The 17,605-nt window shown below is 37.8% G+C and overlaps 1 protein-coding gene across 2 annotated transcripts; it reads left to right on the top strand.

Annotated features, from left to right (window-relative positions):
• Positions 1-1,309: 1,309 nt before the first annotated feature.
• LOC110920440 (COP9 signalosome complex subunit 7) lies at positions 1,310-5,582 on the top strand. 2 transcript variants are annotated; one of them, XM_022164656.2, is made up of 9 exons: positions 1,310-1,619; positions 2,864-2,939; positions 3,264-3,352; positions 3,561-3,650; positions 3,857-3,901; positions 4,009-4,079; positions 4,233-4,371; positions 4,502-4,587; positions 5,229-5,582. In XM_022164656.2, exons 1-9 carry the CDS (start codon positions 1,455-1,457, stop codon positions 5,248-5,250), a joined length of 783 nt encoding a protein of 260 aa, XP_022020348.1. In that variant the 5' UTR covers positions 1,310-1,454; the 3' UTR covers positions 5,251-5,582. The 2 variants fall into 2 exon arrangements, with proteins under 2 accessions (XP_022020348.1, XP_022020357.1); XM_022164665.2 differs by lacking the exon at positions 5,229-5,582 and having other exon boundaries at positions 4,482-4,556.
• The last annotated feature ends 12,023 nt before the right edge of the window (positions 5,583-17,605 follow it).

Raw genomic sequence — 17,605 nt, 5'->3', positions numbered from 1 at the left:
GAGGGTATCTTGGTAATTTCATTATACACATTGCATATAACGCCCAAAACAACACACATGATCATCACTTCTTCATCTCTTTCCACCCCAATTTCCTCTCAAAACCCTCACACTAACCCACCGTTCCACCATCCATCTCCGGCACCGCTAAATCCGGCCAACAAACACATTTCCACACTCTAACCCTCTCACCCACAACAATTTCGCCAAAACCCTCCACTTTCCAACAGAGACCGTCATCATCCGTTCTATATTCGTTAGGATTGGTCCATATTGTGATGTTTGGAGCTCTTTTGTTCTATTAATTCAAACCAATACATAATATATCACACATACATACATGTGTTAATTGTAATCGTCGACGAATTAAAATAGGGAAATGATTGTATATTATGTCTATATTCGTTAGGATTGGTCCATATTGTGATGTTTGGAGCTCTTTTGTTCTTAATACTTTTTTAGTTTAATAATTTAACTCTAATATCTTTGAATCCTTATAACCTATTTATTCAACTCTAATAATTTGATGATGAAATAAAGTCATATAAAAGAGAGCAACATACTCCTTTTTTAGTTTTGTTATTTACCTTTACTTACAATTTTTTTAGTGTTATTGATGGGTTGAGGCTATGATGATGCCGTAACAAATCAAATAAATACCGATCGAGTTTCTACACGTAACAAACTAAAACTATATCTTTCGAATATTCTACGTGTCGTGCGGTGAAATAAAGAAAAACCGCTCTCTGAGCCGCGAAACACAGGCCTACCATGACCCTATTTTTACTATAATTACCTGTGTTATAAAAGTCGCGACTAGGCAGCAACTAGTCGACGATTAATCGTTAGTCGGCCAGTAACTGAGTAATTTTTTATTAATTAGTCCATTAATCGCTAGTCGGACCTAGTCGGACCTAGTCAGACCTAGTCGGCCAGCCAAAAATCGGCGATTCCGACCAGATTCCGGCAAAAAACCTGTATATTCCGGACAATTTCCAACCAAACTATGTGAATTCCAACAATTAATCTTGTATACTTAAGAAAATGAGTTGAGTAAAAGTTAAAACCTAACTACTTAAAATATTTACATATAAAAATGTGTACATGTATACATAAAACTGAAAATTACATATAAAAAATTCAATCCGATTAATCACCAGTAATCCCGACTAGTAGTTAGTCTCCACCTCATCGACCGACCAGCAACTAGCGAGTTCTCCAACCTTGATAATTACGACCTTGGTGGGAAATGCTGGCGTCTCACTAAAACATAAGGGTGGTTATTGAAATTAACTATAAAAAGAGTCCGCAAAAGTAGTCTGATCAAAACCCCCTCAAAACCCCTCTTTCTGATTTCAAACCCTAACTCAAGAATTTTCTACAATCGCCATTGATTGCCATCATATAATCCTGTTAAACTTCGATCTCGCACTGTAGAGATCATCATCATCATCATGGATATCGAGCAAATGCAAGCAGAACATATCCAACACTTCGTCAAACAAGCGTCCACCATTAACGGTTCAACATCATCACTCGTAAACATCATTGTTCAAGCTACGTCACATCCTTCTCTCTTCGCTTTCACCGAGATCCTTTCCGTACCGAATCTTCTTGAGGTTTCAAGTTTTGCAATTGTTTATAAATTTCAGTCTTATTATGTTCATATGATCGGTGTTTCTTTTTTGTTGTGTACTTGACTAATTGTTGTTGTTGATGATGGTGCTAGTAGTTTGTTTTTGTGAGTTAGGGTTTATGATTTGTAGAGGTTAATTGAATTGGTTATTTTCTGAGTTTTCATGTTTGTTAGATATATAGTTTTTGGTGCAGTTATTGTTATTGATAGTTATTGCCTTTAACTACCAAATTAATTGACAATTAGACTTCTACCAATTTGTATTGGTAACAATATTAATACACCGTTGAGCAGCTGCTTTTTCTTATTCCTGAGTGCTGCTTCTTTGATTTGACTTGCATTATCAACCTCACCAATGAACAGTTTCTTTTTCTTGCATTTGTGACCGGAGTAAACTTGCGCGTGCACAAAAAAGCTCTCGACGTTTGATTTCTTGGCCCCAATTTCCTTAATTGTCAACTTCTAGGAGTTGTGCATACCCAGTGGTTATTGTAGAGTGCTCGTGAATTGGTTTAGATACGGCAGGGTTTGTAACTTCCTGTAATCAAATTTTGGTGGCGATTTGCTGATCATATTGTTGTATTAGACATCTCCTGTAGTTGTGCTGGGGAATGAGCATTTCGTAAAGTCTTTGGTTTGAACATCTTTACAGTGCAACAAATCTCTCGTTTGAGGCCCCTTAAGAATATGCTCACTTCACACTCTGCTCAGATCGTGTTTGTTCAACTAACCAATACAACCAACCACAGTTATTGTTGTGATCACTGATCGTTATTGCCTATTAACTACTAAACCAAGTGACAGTTAGACCTCCTTCCAAGTTCCAATTTCTACCAACAATGTTCTTAGTTCTTACTCATAAGTTCATAAGATGTTACTGGAATGGTTTCTTTCACATGTTAACAAGGGAAGAGTAGGTAAATGGAGATTGAAAATTGCAGTAGTTGCTTGAGAGGAAACTTGGGATCATGTGGTGTCATATGCTTAGATTTCTAGAACTTAGTGCAATAACTTATAATCAGGATCAATGGTGTCTAATTATACAGCAATACTTTTGCAACATGCTCATTTATACATGCACCATAATGAGTAGTTTTATGCCTTAATGATTCGCAATGGTGATGGACTTAAGTGACTTCTTGCAATGCTATGTTATCTAGAAGTGTTGTTGCAAGTTCTGTAATTTTCTTCTTTTTTCTATCTTCTGATCAGTCGATTACCGTGCAGCTTCAAGGAACAGAAGATTCTAAATACCTTGATTTACTTCAGATGTTTGCTCATGGAACATGGAGTCAATACAACTGTAGGTTTTCTACCTTTTTCGTCACAAAATTCAACAGCAGTCCATGATTATGTATATGTTGTTAAAATTAATTAAGCTCATTTCTGTATAATATTTTATTGGAAAGTAGAATGGTTAAGTAGCAACACAGATATGGTAAATACATAGACAATTACACTGACACATCATATTTCTTATATTAAATAAAAAGTTTCGAATCTTTAACATGTTCATATTGACTTCAAGATTAATGTGATTTTTAAAACATTAATGATTAACAAATTGAACAATTTTTCATGTTGTATGGGGGAGCCAAAAGTTTTTACTTTGTATTCATTATTGTAGGTAATGCTAGTAAACTCCCGCAGTTGATCCCTGAACAGGTCCTCAAGTTAAAGCAACTCACCATGCTCACATTAGCTGAGGCTAACAAGGTAATTTACCCTGTATGTATTGGTAGCAGTGATGATCACTTAAGTTAGTTTTGGGTATTTTGATCACAAAATTAGGAACCGGGTTGTGCCGTTTATATGGTACCAAGCTCCAAGCTAGATGAACGTATGAATCATATATATTTGTTATTTTATGTTGTTGTCTTCTACGCTTATGCTATTCTTGGATTTTGATGTCGGGTACTTTTAGGTACTCCCCTATGATGTGCTGATGCATGAATTGGACGTGGTAAATGTCCGTGAGCTTGAAGATTTTCTTATCAACGAGTGCATGTATGTGGTAGGTGATTCTGTCATTTCCAATAATTATGACATATGTTGAGCTATATAGTTTTGTTTATTTGAGGGAATTTACTTGTAACTATTTTAAACTAAAACTTGGTACTTGTTTTTATCTTGACTTATTCTCTGTGTGTTGGTTTTAAAATTAATATTATCTGTATAGGGCATTTTGTTACTCAAAGCTTCATTTTGTTATCTGTATAGGGCATAGTAAGGGGCAAGCTAGATCAGCAGAGGAGATTTTTTGAGGTGTGACCGTATCTTTTTATTTATAGTTCTTTCTAGTTTAATATCTATAATTTAGCATATGCAGATTTTTTTTTCTTAACTTGCTTTAATAGTTTGGGCTATTGTAGGTGCAATTTGCAGCAGGCAGGGATCTCAGGCCCGGTCAATTAGGGGACATGATGCATACACTCTCAGATTGGTAATCTCAAATTATATTTACCATTTCTTTACATTTGATGCTAAAACACGTTCTTCAGGATGTTTTGGAAAACAACATTTTTTTGAATAATTAATTTGTTATCTTCTATATAATAAATCACGTATCGTGGCTCTGATTAATGACATTTCGTAGGTTGGGTACATCAGACGGCTTACTTATTACAATTCAAGAAAAGATAAAATGGGCAGACTCCATGAGTGAGCTGGACAAGAAACATAAAAAGGAAAATGTTGAAATGCTTGAAGAAGCGAAGAATGCACTCTCCCTCAAGGTCAATACCGCTCTTTTATTCTTGGTTTGATAATTTTCCGAATCACGAGTGTCTGATACCAGGCAAAGCCTATGTGTTTTTGTCGATGTGTCATACTTACGTTGTGGCAGATGTTATTCACTATGAGCAGGCGGCTGACATTGACTTCCGAGGGCACGGGCGTTTCGCTGAACCTGGTGGAATAATGGATTTTGGTGAAGACCGACGATCCAAGAGGTAAATATTCGCCTGCATTTTGTGGGTCTTATTACTGTTCTCATGGTGGAATCATGATGTCATAGGGGTACCATTATCACTACAGTGTCAAGTATGGACATACCAATAGACAAGAGACAAATTCTTTTCTAGAGTTGGCTTTTACCAGCCGTAGGCGTAAAGGAAAGCAACCAGTTATTTTCTTGATTGAATACTAGTAGCTTTGTGAACTGTCATCGCCACTGGGAATTACAAAATGGGCAGGTCAAATGGTCGAGTAATGGGTCAAAGTTGGTCAGGTTGGGCCTAAGAATCAATGTGTTTAACTTGTTCAGAAACTCTATAACTATGCATGTGAGTACATTTCGGACGACTTTCAACCTGTTTTTGAGTTAAATCATCTAGCTCAACCATATGACCCATTAGAGATGAAACATAACCCAAATTAACCCGTATGTAGTTAAAACGGGTCGAAACTGGCAACCGCCAACCTTATCACCGCAATTGGTAAAGTACTTCAAATTTGTTCATGTAGGAAGAGGTAGGTGGCTCTCACAAATGATTAGGTAGGGGCAATTCAGTAATTTTATATTTGAAATTTGGCAAACTGAAAATTAGTAGATCGTTATGGTATAAACGAGATGTTGATATGATCTGTGCAGGAGACGGCATCCGATGGGATGAGGGTTGTCAAAGATATCGAATGGGGATTGCCGGGTGCACACCAGTATCTAGTTTATCTCTGGTGGCGTTACGGCAGTATATGATAGAGCTCTGCCTGCTTTCCGAGGGGGGTGAATGTCCTTTGAACTCTGACCTAGGTTTTTGAAATCCAAATTCAGATTATTAGCATTGTTTTTGGCTCTGTAATTAGATCAAAAAAGTTCTTTTTTTCTACATTTGATGATGATCATAGCTTGTGTTCTCATCTTGTGTTGGTTATCACCCTTTTAGCGACGTTAGTTTCAATCCTGAACATGTTTGAATGCAATTTTAATAACTTTTTGATGACAAAAGACCATCTAATGATATGTTATTGATTAACGCCATAACTCAAAACTGCTAGTAGTTAATTAACCCAATGAAAACGTCACACCAACAATCACAAAGGCGATGTGGTTGGTATGATAACCAGCTTATGACATGCACTTGGGACGAGTACTTTTCAGATTATATAAAAGGGTAAAATGTTCTTATATATATGAACATGTGTAGTGTGATTTAAAGCATCAACTGAAGTGCAAAGAACCAACCTGCACCAGCACTATCCAATACCCGAAGAGAATAAAGACATATGCTTCAAGTGACTACACCACATTTGCATTAGACGCTTAGACGACTGTATTCAACCTCAACGATATAGTCTATTGATTGATGATTATGGAATTGTTGGTAATGAAGGGTCATATGATTTTGATGAATTGCCTTGTCAATTGGGAATGCAAGTTGTGAAATAGAATAAGAGCTAAAATTGACCTTTACATTTAGTTTTATTTAGGTACTAGGTTAGTTCCCCGTGTGTTACACGGGTTGAACAATTTAAACTATATAGTATAGATATTTCCTGTAAATGCAAAACAAAGACAGAGACATTTACATACCATATTAACATAAATGAGTTAACATAAATGTAACCCATCAACTCGTACATATTAATTAATGTCGTAGAGTTCGATAAGACAGCTCTAATGTCGGTTGAATGAGATCAATCAGAGTCTATTTGATACCCTTTGTACGACTTCTTATTTTTTGAATCTTTGTATTTGATTCTAAACCTATTATTAATATTATTGATAAAGATTTTAGTTATATAGATCAATAATATATATATATATATATATATATATATATATATATATATATATATATATCAATAATATATTTAGTCTAACATATTAATATTATTATGAATTTCGAAACTTGTTTAGCTAGGATTTAAGATTCTATTGAAGTTTTAGTTTAACAATAGGTTATTGAATTAATAATAAGAATTTGTATTAGATTTGATTAAATATTATTATTATTTGTATTAGATTAGATTAAATATTGAATTATTAATAAGAATTTGTATTAGATTAGATTAAATATTATTGTTATTTGTATTAGATTAGATTAAATATTATTATTAGTAGTATTATTAATAATTTTAATCAATTAAATGAGAGAATGACAAGTGTCACAAAACAGGTTTCTTTTATTATATAGTATAGATTAATTTATTTTTAGTTACGTGATGTTTGATATTTGTAAATTTCAATTTATGCAGTGTTTGTTTTTTTTTAATTTCAATTTTATAAATTTCCTCAAGAAAAAAAAAACAATATATAAACGTGCTCTCTAAATTTTTTATTATTTTAAATAATACGAAATTACAAAAAAACGTTACTATTAAGAACTTTGATTATGATTTTTAAATGAAAATAATAAGAATAATGTGAAAATTGTAAGAATGTTTTAGAAAGATGTAGGGTTGGAGAGAAAACGAGTGTTTGAGGAAATAGTAAAAATATATATGATGTGACAACTAACCGAGTAATAAAAAGTTACTATTAAATAGTGGTAACTAAGTTTAGCATATACTAGGAGTTGGACTTTATCACATTAGTAACTTAGTTATTATTTATGAAGTTTAAACCTAAGTTTCCACCGATGTAACTGACAACTGCTAGCAATTATAAACACCTAATATTGCATTCTTTCACGAAGAGTTGCAACATTTCATATCTGTCATTGTGATGGTTTCCCCCTATATAAAGGAATTCATTTGATAAGTTCTACATATGAATTTAGAACTTCGTTTCTCATAAGTAGAAACTTTCTGTTTTATCAATCTTATTATTAATTTTAGAGTGAATTCCAAATTTTGTCCTTTATCTTTATACCCAATTTCAGGCGGTGTCCTTTTTCTTTAAAATTGATGAGTTTTGTACTTATTGTTTCAAAATCTTGCACGCTCTGTCCTTTAAGCCTACCCCAGTTAATTTTTTCTGTTAAATCAGATAATGTGCAAGACACATGAGAATAGAATTTTCTTTTTACCCTATTTTAAAAAAAAACATCTTCTAAGAAAAAATATATATGCATATCAGCTAATCTCTTTCTCTCTTTCTCTCTCTCTGAACAAAGAAAAACTCTTCTTCCACACTCTGCTCCATCTCTCTACCATCACTACCACCTCCTCGTTCCACCACCACCACCACCGCCACCGCCGTAACCTCCTTCCACCACCACCACCATCACCGTTGTAACCTCCTTCCACACCACCACCTCTCTCTCTCTCTCTCCCTATCTTCAGGAACCGGATCTGCAGATTTAGTGGAAGGTTAGGGTTTGTTCGAAATAAAAATTGGGGTTTTCATGTACAAAACAGGATAGGTCAAATTGAGGGTTGAAGGTTGATGAAGGATGGTGGCATGTAGGGTTGATGGCGGCTATTGATGGCGGTCGTTGTTGGTGAAGGACGGTGGCAGGTGGGTTGATGTTGGCGGTTGTTGATGAAGGATGGTGGCAGGCAGGCGGTGATCGTTGAAGGTTGAATGTTGATGAAGGATGGTGGCAGGTGGTGGTCCGGTTCGGAGCTACGATGGTGGAGAAGGTCAAATTGGGTTTATTTATGGTCCGATATATAAACAGTTTATTTATGCATTACAAGTTTACAAGCAAAAGGTAAGACAAGGCACCCTTGTGTCCATATGAACATATGTTTGCAATGATGCGTGTCGTGTGTTATAGGTTTTTATATATATTTTAAGCCCTTTTACACATTTTAGCCAAGTTTTAAATTTATAAAACACGATATTTACTAACACTACACACACATATGGGCAAGTGCACCCATCGTGGACGTAGTATAGTGTTGGTAAGATACCGAGGTCGTCCAAGGACACACGAGCTTTTAGTACCGGTTTATCCTCAACGTCTAATCAAATCAAAAAGTTAGAAAAAGGTTTTAAACTAAAAAAATAAAACTAACTAAAATACTGAAAAATAAAATAAAAGTAAAAAACAGATAGACAAGATGAATCACTTGGATCCGACTCGTGTGTAGTGTAACCTTTGATTATTTCCGCACTTTTGTACTTTTTAAGAGACTATCTTAGTTATTGTAGTATGCCTCTCTTTTGAAGGTGACGTTACCCTCAACCCAGTAGTTTGAGTCAGCAAGGATATAATCCTAAAGGGTCGGATTATTGAAAGATAATTAATTAAGTTATTAATGCATAATGTGGTAGGCCCCCTCTTTTGAAGGTGACATTACCCTCGGCTAAGTAGTCTGAGTCAGCAGGGATACAGTCCTAAGTAGCCGGGTTAAAGTTTTAATAGTAGCTTACTTATGAGGGGATCAAAGAGTTTGGACCCCCGCATCCAATACCGGTGGGTATTGAAGGAAGTCCTACTAAATTTGACCCAGGTCCTTTGCAGGATCTATACACTGAACAATGGCAAGACTCTTACCAAACCGTTCCCTTAACCCCCGACCAGGTAGCCAACATATCTCCATATAGACCGTGGAGATATGAATGGTGAAAATCTTTTATTTTATATAGACAGTAAAATAATGCCAAGACACCACGGACAAACGATAAGGAAGAATCACCTTCAACATAAGAAACTAATTATTAAAGTCATTAATACATAACCAAATAAAAAGTGCGAAAAGATTAAAAATAAAAAGTATTACACTAAACACTTGTCTTCACCAAGTGATGTAAGAGACTTAGGCAAATATGGCCTTTGGTTGTCAAGAACTCTTACGATCAATCTTAGATCCCGAGACGACTCACACACTCTATGATGGATGGTGGATGATGGTGGTGGATGATGGTGTTGTGATGGTGGTGGGTGGTGGGTATCTGTACTATCAAGATTTCCCTAGATTCTGTACTATCAAGATTTCCCTAGATTCATTAATTGCAGTTTGTCTGCATTAGTTGACCACGCCCCCGTGTCCGCTGAGCACGACCCCGTGTGCAGAAGCGTATCTGTACTATCAAGATTTCCCTAGATTCTGCGAATCTTAGAGTTGACCACGGCCCCGTGTCCGCTGGGCACGCCCCCGTGGTGGGTGATAGAAGCTTCTACAACTTTGTCTTTTCTGCTGACACTTGGGCACGCCCCCTTGCTCAGTGAGCACCGGGCGTGTCCAGTCTTCTGTTCTCTTGTTTTTGCTTGGGAAGATGCTGTCGGGGGGTCGGACATGCCACGTTTGTCCCTTTTTTGTATTTATGTCAGATTTAGCTGCCTTTTTGCTTCTTTTGTTCATTTGAGCTCATTTAATCCTGAAAATACAAAAGGAAGAAAAAAACACACTTTTTCCAACATTAGTATTAAAAAGGGTTAGTTTTATGCCACAATTGATGTAATTTATATGTTGCATTTTGTGCACATCAAATACCCCCACACTTGAATCTTTGCTTGTCCTCAAGCAAAACTCTTTATAACGTGGCTTTACACTCCCAAATGGAATGGGTAGAAGAGAAGGTTTTTGGGCTTGTCATAGAGTGTCGGGATTTCCAAGATTCTTTATGAAGTTTTATTTTTATTTTTTTACAATCCTCTTCGTCATGATTTATTTAAAACATTTCATAAGATAAATTACTTATTAGGGCATAACATGCTTTTTTAAAATTCCATTTATATACAAGTTCACATACCTCACGGGGGATCACTCAACACTTGGCCGAAGATGTATTTTTAGTGAATCACTCGAGAGCGGCATGAAACTTTCTCCTACCATAAGCTTGCCAAGCAATCAATCCTCCTTCTTTTTAACTATACACCATTGTAAATATCAAGAGGACTTTTGGGGTGAAGGGTTAGGCTTGGGCTAAAGGTGGGTGGTTGGGTTAGTGGTTAGTAAAAAGGGCGAAAGGCGTAAAAAGCATCGGTTTTCGGAAGACTTTTTATTTTTCATAACTTTTTATTTTGATGAAGTATTTCTTTCAAACAAAGTTCTTTTTGATAAACTTGTTTGTTTATTTCTTTTGGCTTCATCATCATTTTTTTTCATAAGCAAGTCATAAGAAAAACCGAGCCTTGTTACTAAAATAAAGGGTATAAAATGAAAAAAGGTTTTGGTGGGTAAAAGGGTGTTTATTTTGGGTTAAGAAATGAAAAGGTTTAGGCTCAAAGGGGTTAACTAGGGAGATTTTGGGTAGGTGGTAAAAAAAAGAAAAATAATGGTCTAGAAATAAAAAGGGTTAGTCCTAATGCCTCCATCATTTACTTACTCGGGTTTAAGTTGGTAAGGACCGGGAATGTATCGTCGTGGCAAGTTCTAGAGTCGTAAGAACCAAGCGGCTATTCACACAAGAAACGAAAAAATGAGCATTTAGTTTAAAGATATGTATTTGTATACTCAATAAAGGCTCAAAACTCACTTTTTGTGGGAATGGGTTTTTAGGTGATCAAGTATATATAATCAAATTTTAACTAAACTTGTCATGCCGTTTCATAATTTTCTTATGTTGGTTCTTTTTATCACGACGCTATCGGTTGTAAATTTGTAAAAATATAACCTTTTTTAGAACTTGAAATTCCCAAATTAAACCTAGACAAGTAAAAAAAATGAAATTTTTTATAAAAAATTTGGGGTGATTAGCGGTTCCAATAGAGTTTTGTGTAAGGCTTGTATTTAGGACTTGCAAGATTCAAGGTTTTAGCATCCCCCCACTTAAATTACACATTGTCCTCAATGTGTCCCAAAAATAAGTTTTTAGGTTGATTGAATGTGTAAAAAGGTGTGAAAAAGCAAAATTTTATGTTAGTGGGCGTCTGGACACGACCCCGTGGTGTCCGGGCACGGCCCCGTGTTCAGATCGCCAATAACAGAAATTGTTAAAAAGAAACAGAAGCCTGGACACGGGGGCGTGTTCAGTGAGCACGCCCCATGTCCAGTTACCTGAACTGGGCATTTTCTGCAGATTTTGCAGCACGGGGCCGTGTTGGGCGGGCACGACTGCTGAACTTGCTGTAATGAAGAAAATTTTGTCGGATGACCCTGTTTTTGTGCATGGGGTGCTGGTTCAAGTTTCCCTTGTTATCCTTCACCATCCCGAGTGTGTTTTATCCATTACAACATCATCCAAACACCAAATTAGCTAAGACCATCATTCATTAAAACATAGAGGGAATTACATAATAATCCTAAAAATTAAAAACAAAGTAGAAAAATAAAAGTTAAAAATCCTAAACTAGATAGGTCAAGTGATATATAAAATCATTCTAAGAAGCTCTACTTTTACATTAAGAATCAAAATTCCGGAAATAGTTCTCCGGTATCTTTGTAGAACTCCAAGCCGATGGATGCTCCCTAGATGTTGTTAAAGCCATTCTTCTATCTCTCTCGGGAGGAAGAAGGCAGCTTCATTTTCCTCAACATCTTGTGGAGGGGGAGTGGCACCAACCGGAACCCCTTGTAGTATATCGCGAGGAGGTCCCGGGTGTATAGTGTACCACTCGGCTGGTATGATGACTTCAGGCACCACGTTCCATGCCCTTTGGGTAATTATTGGTACCAAAGGAGGAGAGGCGAGAATGTTCAACCTTTCGTGCAAAAGGTTGACCTCTCGAAGACACCCTTCTAGTCCCACCGTTAAGTGATTGATACGGTCGACCAATGCTTCTTCCACCCCGTCATTTCATCAATAGCCTCTCTTAAAGCGTAAACATAGTTTACAAGAGAGTCCTCCACCGTTGATGACCTCCTCCCCTACCGGTTGTTCCTTGATTGTGACGAAGATGTTCCGCTAGTTCTGCTCGCCATTCTGAGAAAACAGACCGAAAAGAGTTCAATTTTTATGGAACAGTACCTCGGACACGGCCCCGTGTTCAATGAACACGGCCCCATGTTCAGCCGTCTGCAGGTTTTTAGAGCAAGGAATCTTGGAGTTTTAAATTATTTTTCCTATTTATAAGGTACTTTTAAGCATAAATAATTTAAAACAAAGTTATATAACTTATTTTAAACAAGATTCCTTGAATAATAACCTTACAAACATTACAATAAAGCTTGGAATCATGGAGATTTCAAGCATTAATGGAGGTATTGAGTGAAAATTGAAGAAGAAGGCAATGAACAAAAGTGGAAAAGACAAGATGCTTGTTGAGAACCTTCTTTAGAATATACCTAGGATGGTATGAGTGAAGATCTCACCAGATCTTTGTCTTTGGAGTGGTCCAAATGAGCAGGAATCTTGCTGCATTTATTGAAAACGACAGCACGCTGCACACGGCCCCGTGTGCAGACAAAATCCTGACACATTTTGTCCGTATTCTGATAAAAATCAGAAAGGAATCTTTTGGTGGACACGGGGGCGTGTTGACCTGGACACGGCCCCGTGTCTAGAAGCTGTCTTATGGAGTTTTCCTATTTTTAAGGAATTTATCCCGATCGGGCGGTTCCTTACTGGATGGAACAACCCCAAAGTTCCTGAGATACCTCAATTGTTCTAGGTTAAGACGAGAACGCAAGAGGTTGTCGGTGAGGGTGATTCCTATGCTAAATGTAGGTGGACAAGTCCAACCCTTTCCCGGGCTCTCGTTAAAGAAGGTGTATGCCGAATCGCTCAGGTCTATGTATGCACCGAACGAAGTCGATGGAGAGTCCTTCACGGCACAATCGGCACAGGGACGACTATCGCCCAAGTCTTCGCTAGAGTTAAAGGTAATATTGGGAACAACGAAGTTGTTTTTATTCGAATGCGATCCCAACAATTCTTCTTGGGTATCGTCTTGAGATGAATTAATGAAATCCATCTTAAGTTCTTTTAACCAATTAAGAATTAGATCTTCTAATTGAAATAGTTCATCAAGAAGCATTTCTCCTAAAAGGTCCGGTTGAGAGCATTCGAGGGAGAGATAGGGATTATGTTTACTTTCGCCCCTCTTATGGCTACCGGAAAACAATAGGTCTATATAGTGGGGCTTATAATTTAGAAAATAACATTCTAATTCTTTATGAGAGCCACCAAATATTTGACACCACGTACCATAAGAGTGCCGAATGTAAAAAATATCAGTACCACTCATGTTTTTGTCAGAAATTACCAACCGTCAGGATCTTACGGTTCTGTTTTCAGTAACTGAAACTTGGGCACAAGGCGTGTTGAGTGGGCACGGCCCCGTGTTCAGCTTACTGTCTGACTTAAAACAGGATTGCCAGTTCCAAAGATTGGGCACGGGGCGTGTTCAGCGGGCACGACCCGTGCTGAGTTCTGCAAAAGCTGAAAAATTAAGAAAATCCTAAAAAAACAGAAAAATTTAAAGAAAAACGATTAGGCCGTTGATTCCTAACTTTCTTAAAATCCTTGTGTCCCCGACAGCGGCGCCAAAAACTTGATGCGTGTCGTGTGTTATAGGTTTTTATATATATTTAAGCCCTTTTACACTTTTTAGCCAAATTTTAAATTTATAAAACACGATATTTACTAACACTAAACACACATATGGGCAAGTGCACCCATCGTGGACGTAGTATAGTGTTGGTAAGATACCAAGGTCGTCCAAGGACACAAGAGCTTTTAGTACCGGTTTATCCTCAACGTCTAATCAAATCAAAAAGTTAGAAAAAAGTTTTAAACTAAAAAAATAAAACTAACTAAAATGCTGAAAAATAAAATAAAAGTAAAAACAGATAGACAAGATGAATCACTTGGATCCGACTCGTGTGTAGTGTAACCTCTGATTATTTCCGGACTTTTGCACTTTTTAAGAGATTATCTTAGTTATTGTAGTAGGCCCCTCTTTTGAAGGTGACGTTACCCTCAACCCAGTAGTTTGAGTCAGCAAGGATACAATCCTAAAGGGTCGGATTATTGAAAGATAATTAATTAAGTTATTAATGCATAATGTGGTAGGCCCCTCTTTTGAAGGTGGCGTTACCCTCGGCTAAGTAGTCTGAGTCAGCAGGGATACAGTCCTAAGTAGCCGGGTTAAAGTTTTAATAGTAGCTTACTTATGAGGGGATCAAAGAGTTTGGACCCCCGCCATCTAATACTGGTGGGTATTGAAGGAGGTCCTACTAAATTTGACCCAGGTCCTTTGCAGGATCTATACACTGAACAATGGCAAGACTCTTACCAAACCGTTCCTTTAACCCCCGACCAGGTAGCCAACATATCTCCATATAGACCGTGGAGATATGAATGGTGAAAATCTTTTATTTTATATAGACAGTAAAATTGCCAAGACACCACGGACAAACGATAATGAAGAATCACCTTCAACATAAGAAACTAGTTATTAAAGTCATCAATACATAACCAAATAAAAAGTGCGAAAAGATTAAAAATAAAAAGTATTACACTAAACACTTGTCTTCACCAAGTGATGTAAGAGACTTAGGCAAACATGGCCTTTGGTTGTCAAGAACTCTTACGATCAATCTTAGATCCCGAGACGACTCACACACTCTATGATGGATGCTGGATGATGGTGGTGGATGATGGTGTTGTGATGGTGGTGGGTGGTGGGTGAATTGTGAGAGAGGTGGTGTGCCAAGGGATGGTTTGCAAATGAGCCAAGCACCCCTATTTATAGCCTGAACAGCAGCTCGGGCACGGCCCCGTGTCCATCCTCCTTCTCTTTCTTCATTAATTGCAGTTTGTCTGCATTAGTTGACCACGCCCCCGTGTCCGCTGAGCACGACCCCGTGTGCAGAAGCGTATCTGTACTATCAAGATTTCCCTAGATTCTGCGAATCTTAGAGTTGACCATGGCCCCGTGTCCGCTGGGCACGCCCCCGTGGTGGGTGATAGAAGCTTCTACAACTTTGTCTTTTCTGCTGACACTTGGGCACGCCCCCGTGCTCAGTGAGCACAGGGCGTGTTCAGTCTTCTATTCTCTTGTTTTTGCTTGGGAAGATGCTGTCGGGGGGTCGGGCATGCCACGTTTGTCACTTTTCTTGTATTTATGTTAGATTTAGCTGCCTTTTTGCTTCTTTTGTTCATTTGAGCTCATTTAATCCTGGAAATACAAAAGGAAGACAAAAACACACTTTTTCCAACATTAGTACTAAAAAAGGGTTAGTTTTATGCCACAATTGATGTAATTTATATGTTGCATTTTGTGCACATCAGCAACCTCATGCCTCATTTTCTTTGGCCCACAAACTAGAACTCCAACAGGCATCATGCACAAATACATTCAACAGACATTTTACTGTCTTCTGGTTTTGATCTGTTCTCTAGGTGTTGGTTTATGATTGCTTATTCTGGTAAATTTGATTTTTGAAGGCTTATATAAATTTGTTTTAATTATTAACTGTCTTCTGATTTTCTGGTTGAGGGTGGTGGCCGAAGGTGATTGTTGGTGGTGGCTGGTGAGAGGTAGAGAAAGAGAGCTAGAGAGAGGGAGGGAGTTGTTTCTTTATATAAATTTGTTTTAATTATTAACTTATTTTTAAAGAAATTGGTAAAAAGACCAAATTACCCTTGAGTGATCAGATTTAACAGAAAAAATTAATTGAGTTTGGCTTAACGGACAAAACGTGTATGATTTGAAAACATAAAGGACAAAACTCGTCAATTTTTAACATAAAGGACACCACCTGAAAATGGGTATAAAGATAAAGGACAATTCTTGAAATTCACTCTTAATTTTATAAAAATGGAATACTTTAATATGAAAGTGAATTGCAATTCAGAAAGCTATTAACAAATTTTAGATATTCGAAACTTACATGAGCGAAAGTTTTACGGAAAAATGATGTAACCCACACACATATATATATATTGATGATTTTGAGAAATGTCAACGAGAGATGTTTGATGGTGGTGATGCAGAATCGGAATGGTAGGGGGTTAGAGAAGCGGGATTCAATTTGGGTTTTGATGCTAAGTTCTTCTAAAGCATAACTTGATTTTGATTTTGCTTAGATGAAGTGTATCTTGTGGGTTCAAGACACACACGGCAATGATCAATATTTTGATATGTTTTTGGGTTACCGATTGAATTTCAAAAGCATAAGTATACCTGTTAGATGCTCTTTGTGGCGAGGGGTCGGCGACTGCCTCGGGACTGCTTACTACCATCACTGAAGTGGTAAACCTTTGGCTAGGGGGTTATGTCCTAAGGTGCTCGCGGATTTTGTTGCATCGGCCCCCTAACCACTTTGTTGAAGCAATGGAATTCGCCCCATTGCTGTGGGGGCAATTTGGAGAAGATGGGTCTCCAAAGTAGCCATAAAGAAAGTTGGGAAAGATGCTGTTAAGTATTTGGGGGACTACCAATTTGGTGTGGGGGTCTCCAATGGGGCAGAGGTGGTGCTGCATAGTGCTAACAGGTTTCTTAATTCTTCTCATTCAGATGGCTCGCTGGCCATGCTTACGGTTGATTTTTCCAACGCTTTCAATTTAGTTGACCGTTCGGTTTTGCTTCGCGAGGTCCATCACCATTGCCCCTCCATATTCCTGTGGGTTCAATTTCTGTATGCCCAGCCTGCTAGGCTATACGTGGAGAATGACCGCATCGGGGCATTCACGGGGGTCCAGCAAGGGGATCCCTTGGGACCTTTGCTTTTTGCCCTAGCCTTACACCCGTTAGTGCTTCAGGTGCAGTAAAACTGTAAACTCCCCTTTCATGCTTGGTACTTGGATGATGGGACGGTTATCGGGGACACTGTTCAGGTTGCTAAAGCACTTGACATCATCAGTTCGGAGGGTCCAGCCTTGGGGCTACGGTTCAATATTAGAAAAACTAAGGTATTTTGGCCGACATGCAACGAGGTGAAGGTCTAGCCAGGGCTTTTTCCCAGTGAGATTGGGAGGCTGGAGAGAGGTGTCAAACTGCTAGGAGGGGCAGTCAGCCGTGATACCAATTTTATTAGTGGTCTAGTAGCTAAGAGGGCAACGCGAGCTGTTGAAATTATAGGACACCTTCCCTTGTTGCGGGATCCTCAAAGTGAACTCCTCTTGCTTAGATCTTGTATGGGGGTTGCAAAGTTGCTATTTGGTTTGCGAACTCGCTAGCCCCCCTTTGTGGGTGATGATGTTTCATGTTTCTATAAAGGTCTTCGGGAGGCAATAGAAGACGTTTTCGT

The sequence above is a fragment of the Helianthus annuus genome, chromosome 17, assembly GCF_002127325.2.
Source record: "Helianthus annuus cultivar XRQ/B chromosome 17, HanXRQr2.0-SUNRISE, whole genome shotgun sequence".
In the NCBI taxonomy this organism is placed as follows: Eukaryota; Viridiplantae; Streptophyta; class Magnoliopsida; order Asterales; family Asteraceae; genus Helianthus; species Helianthus annuus.
Note: the sequence above shows the minus strand (reverse complement) of the source record. Positions and strands in the feature narration are given on the sequence as shown.

Coding starts and splice junctions, on each gene's coding strand:
- LOC110920440 (XM_022164656.2), top strand. CDS start 1,455: ATGGATATCGAGCAAATGCAAGCAGAACATATCCAACACTTCGTCAAA. Junction 1,620..2,863: donor CCGTACCGAATCTTCTTGAG/GTTTCAAGTTTT, acceptor ATTACCGTGCAG/CTTCAAGGAACAGAAGATTC. Junction 3,353..3,560: donor CATTAGCTGAGGCTAACAAG/GTAATTTACCCT, acceptor GGGTACTTTTAG/GTACTCCCCTATGATGTGCT.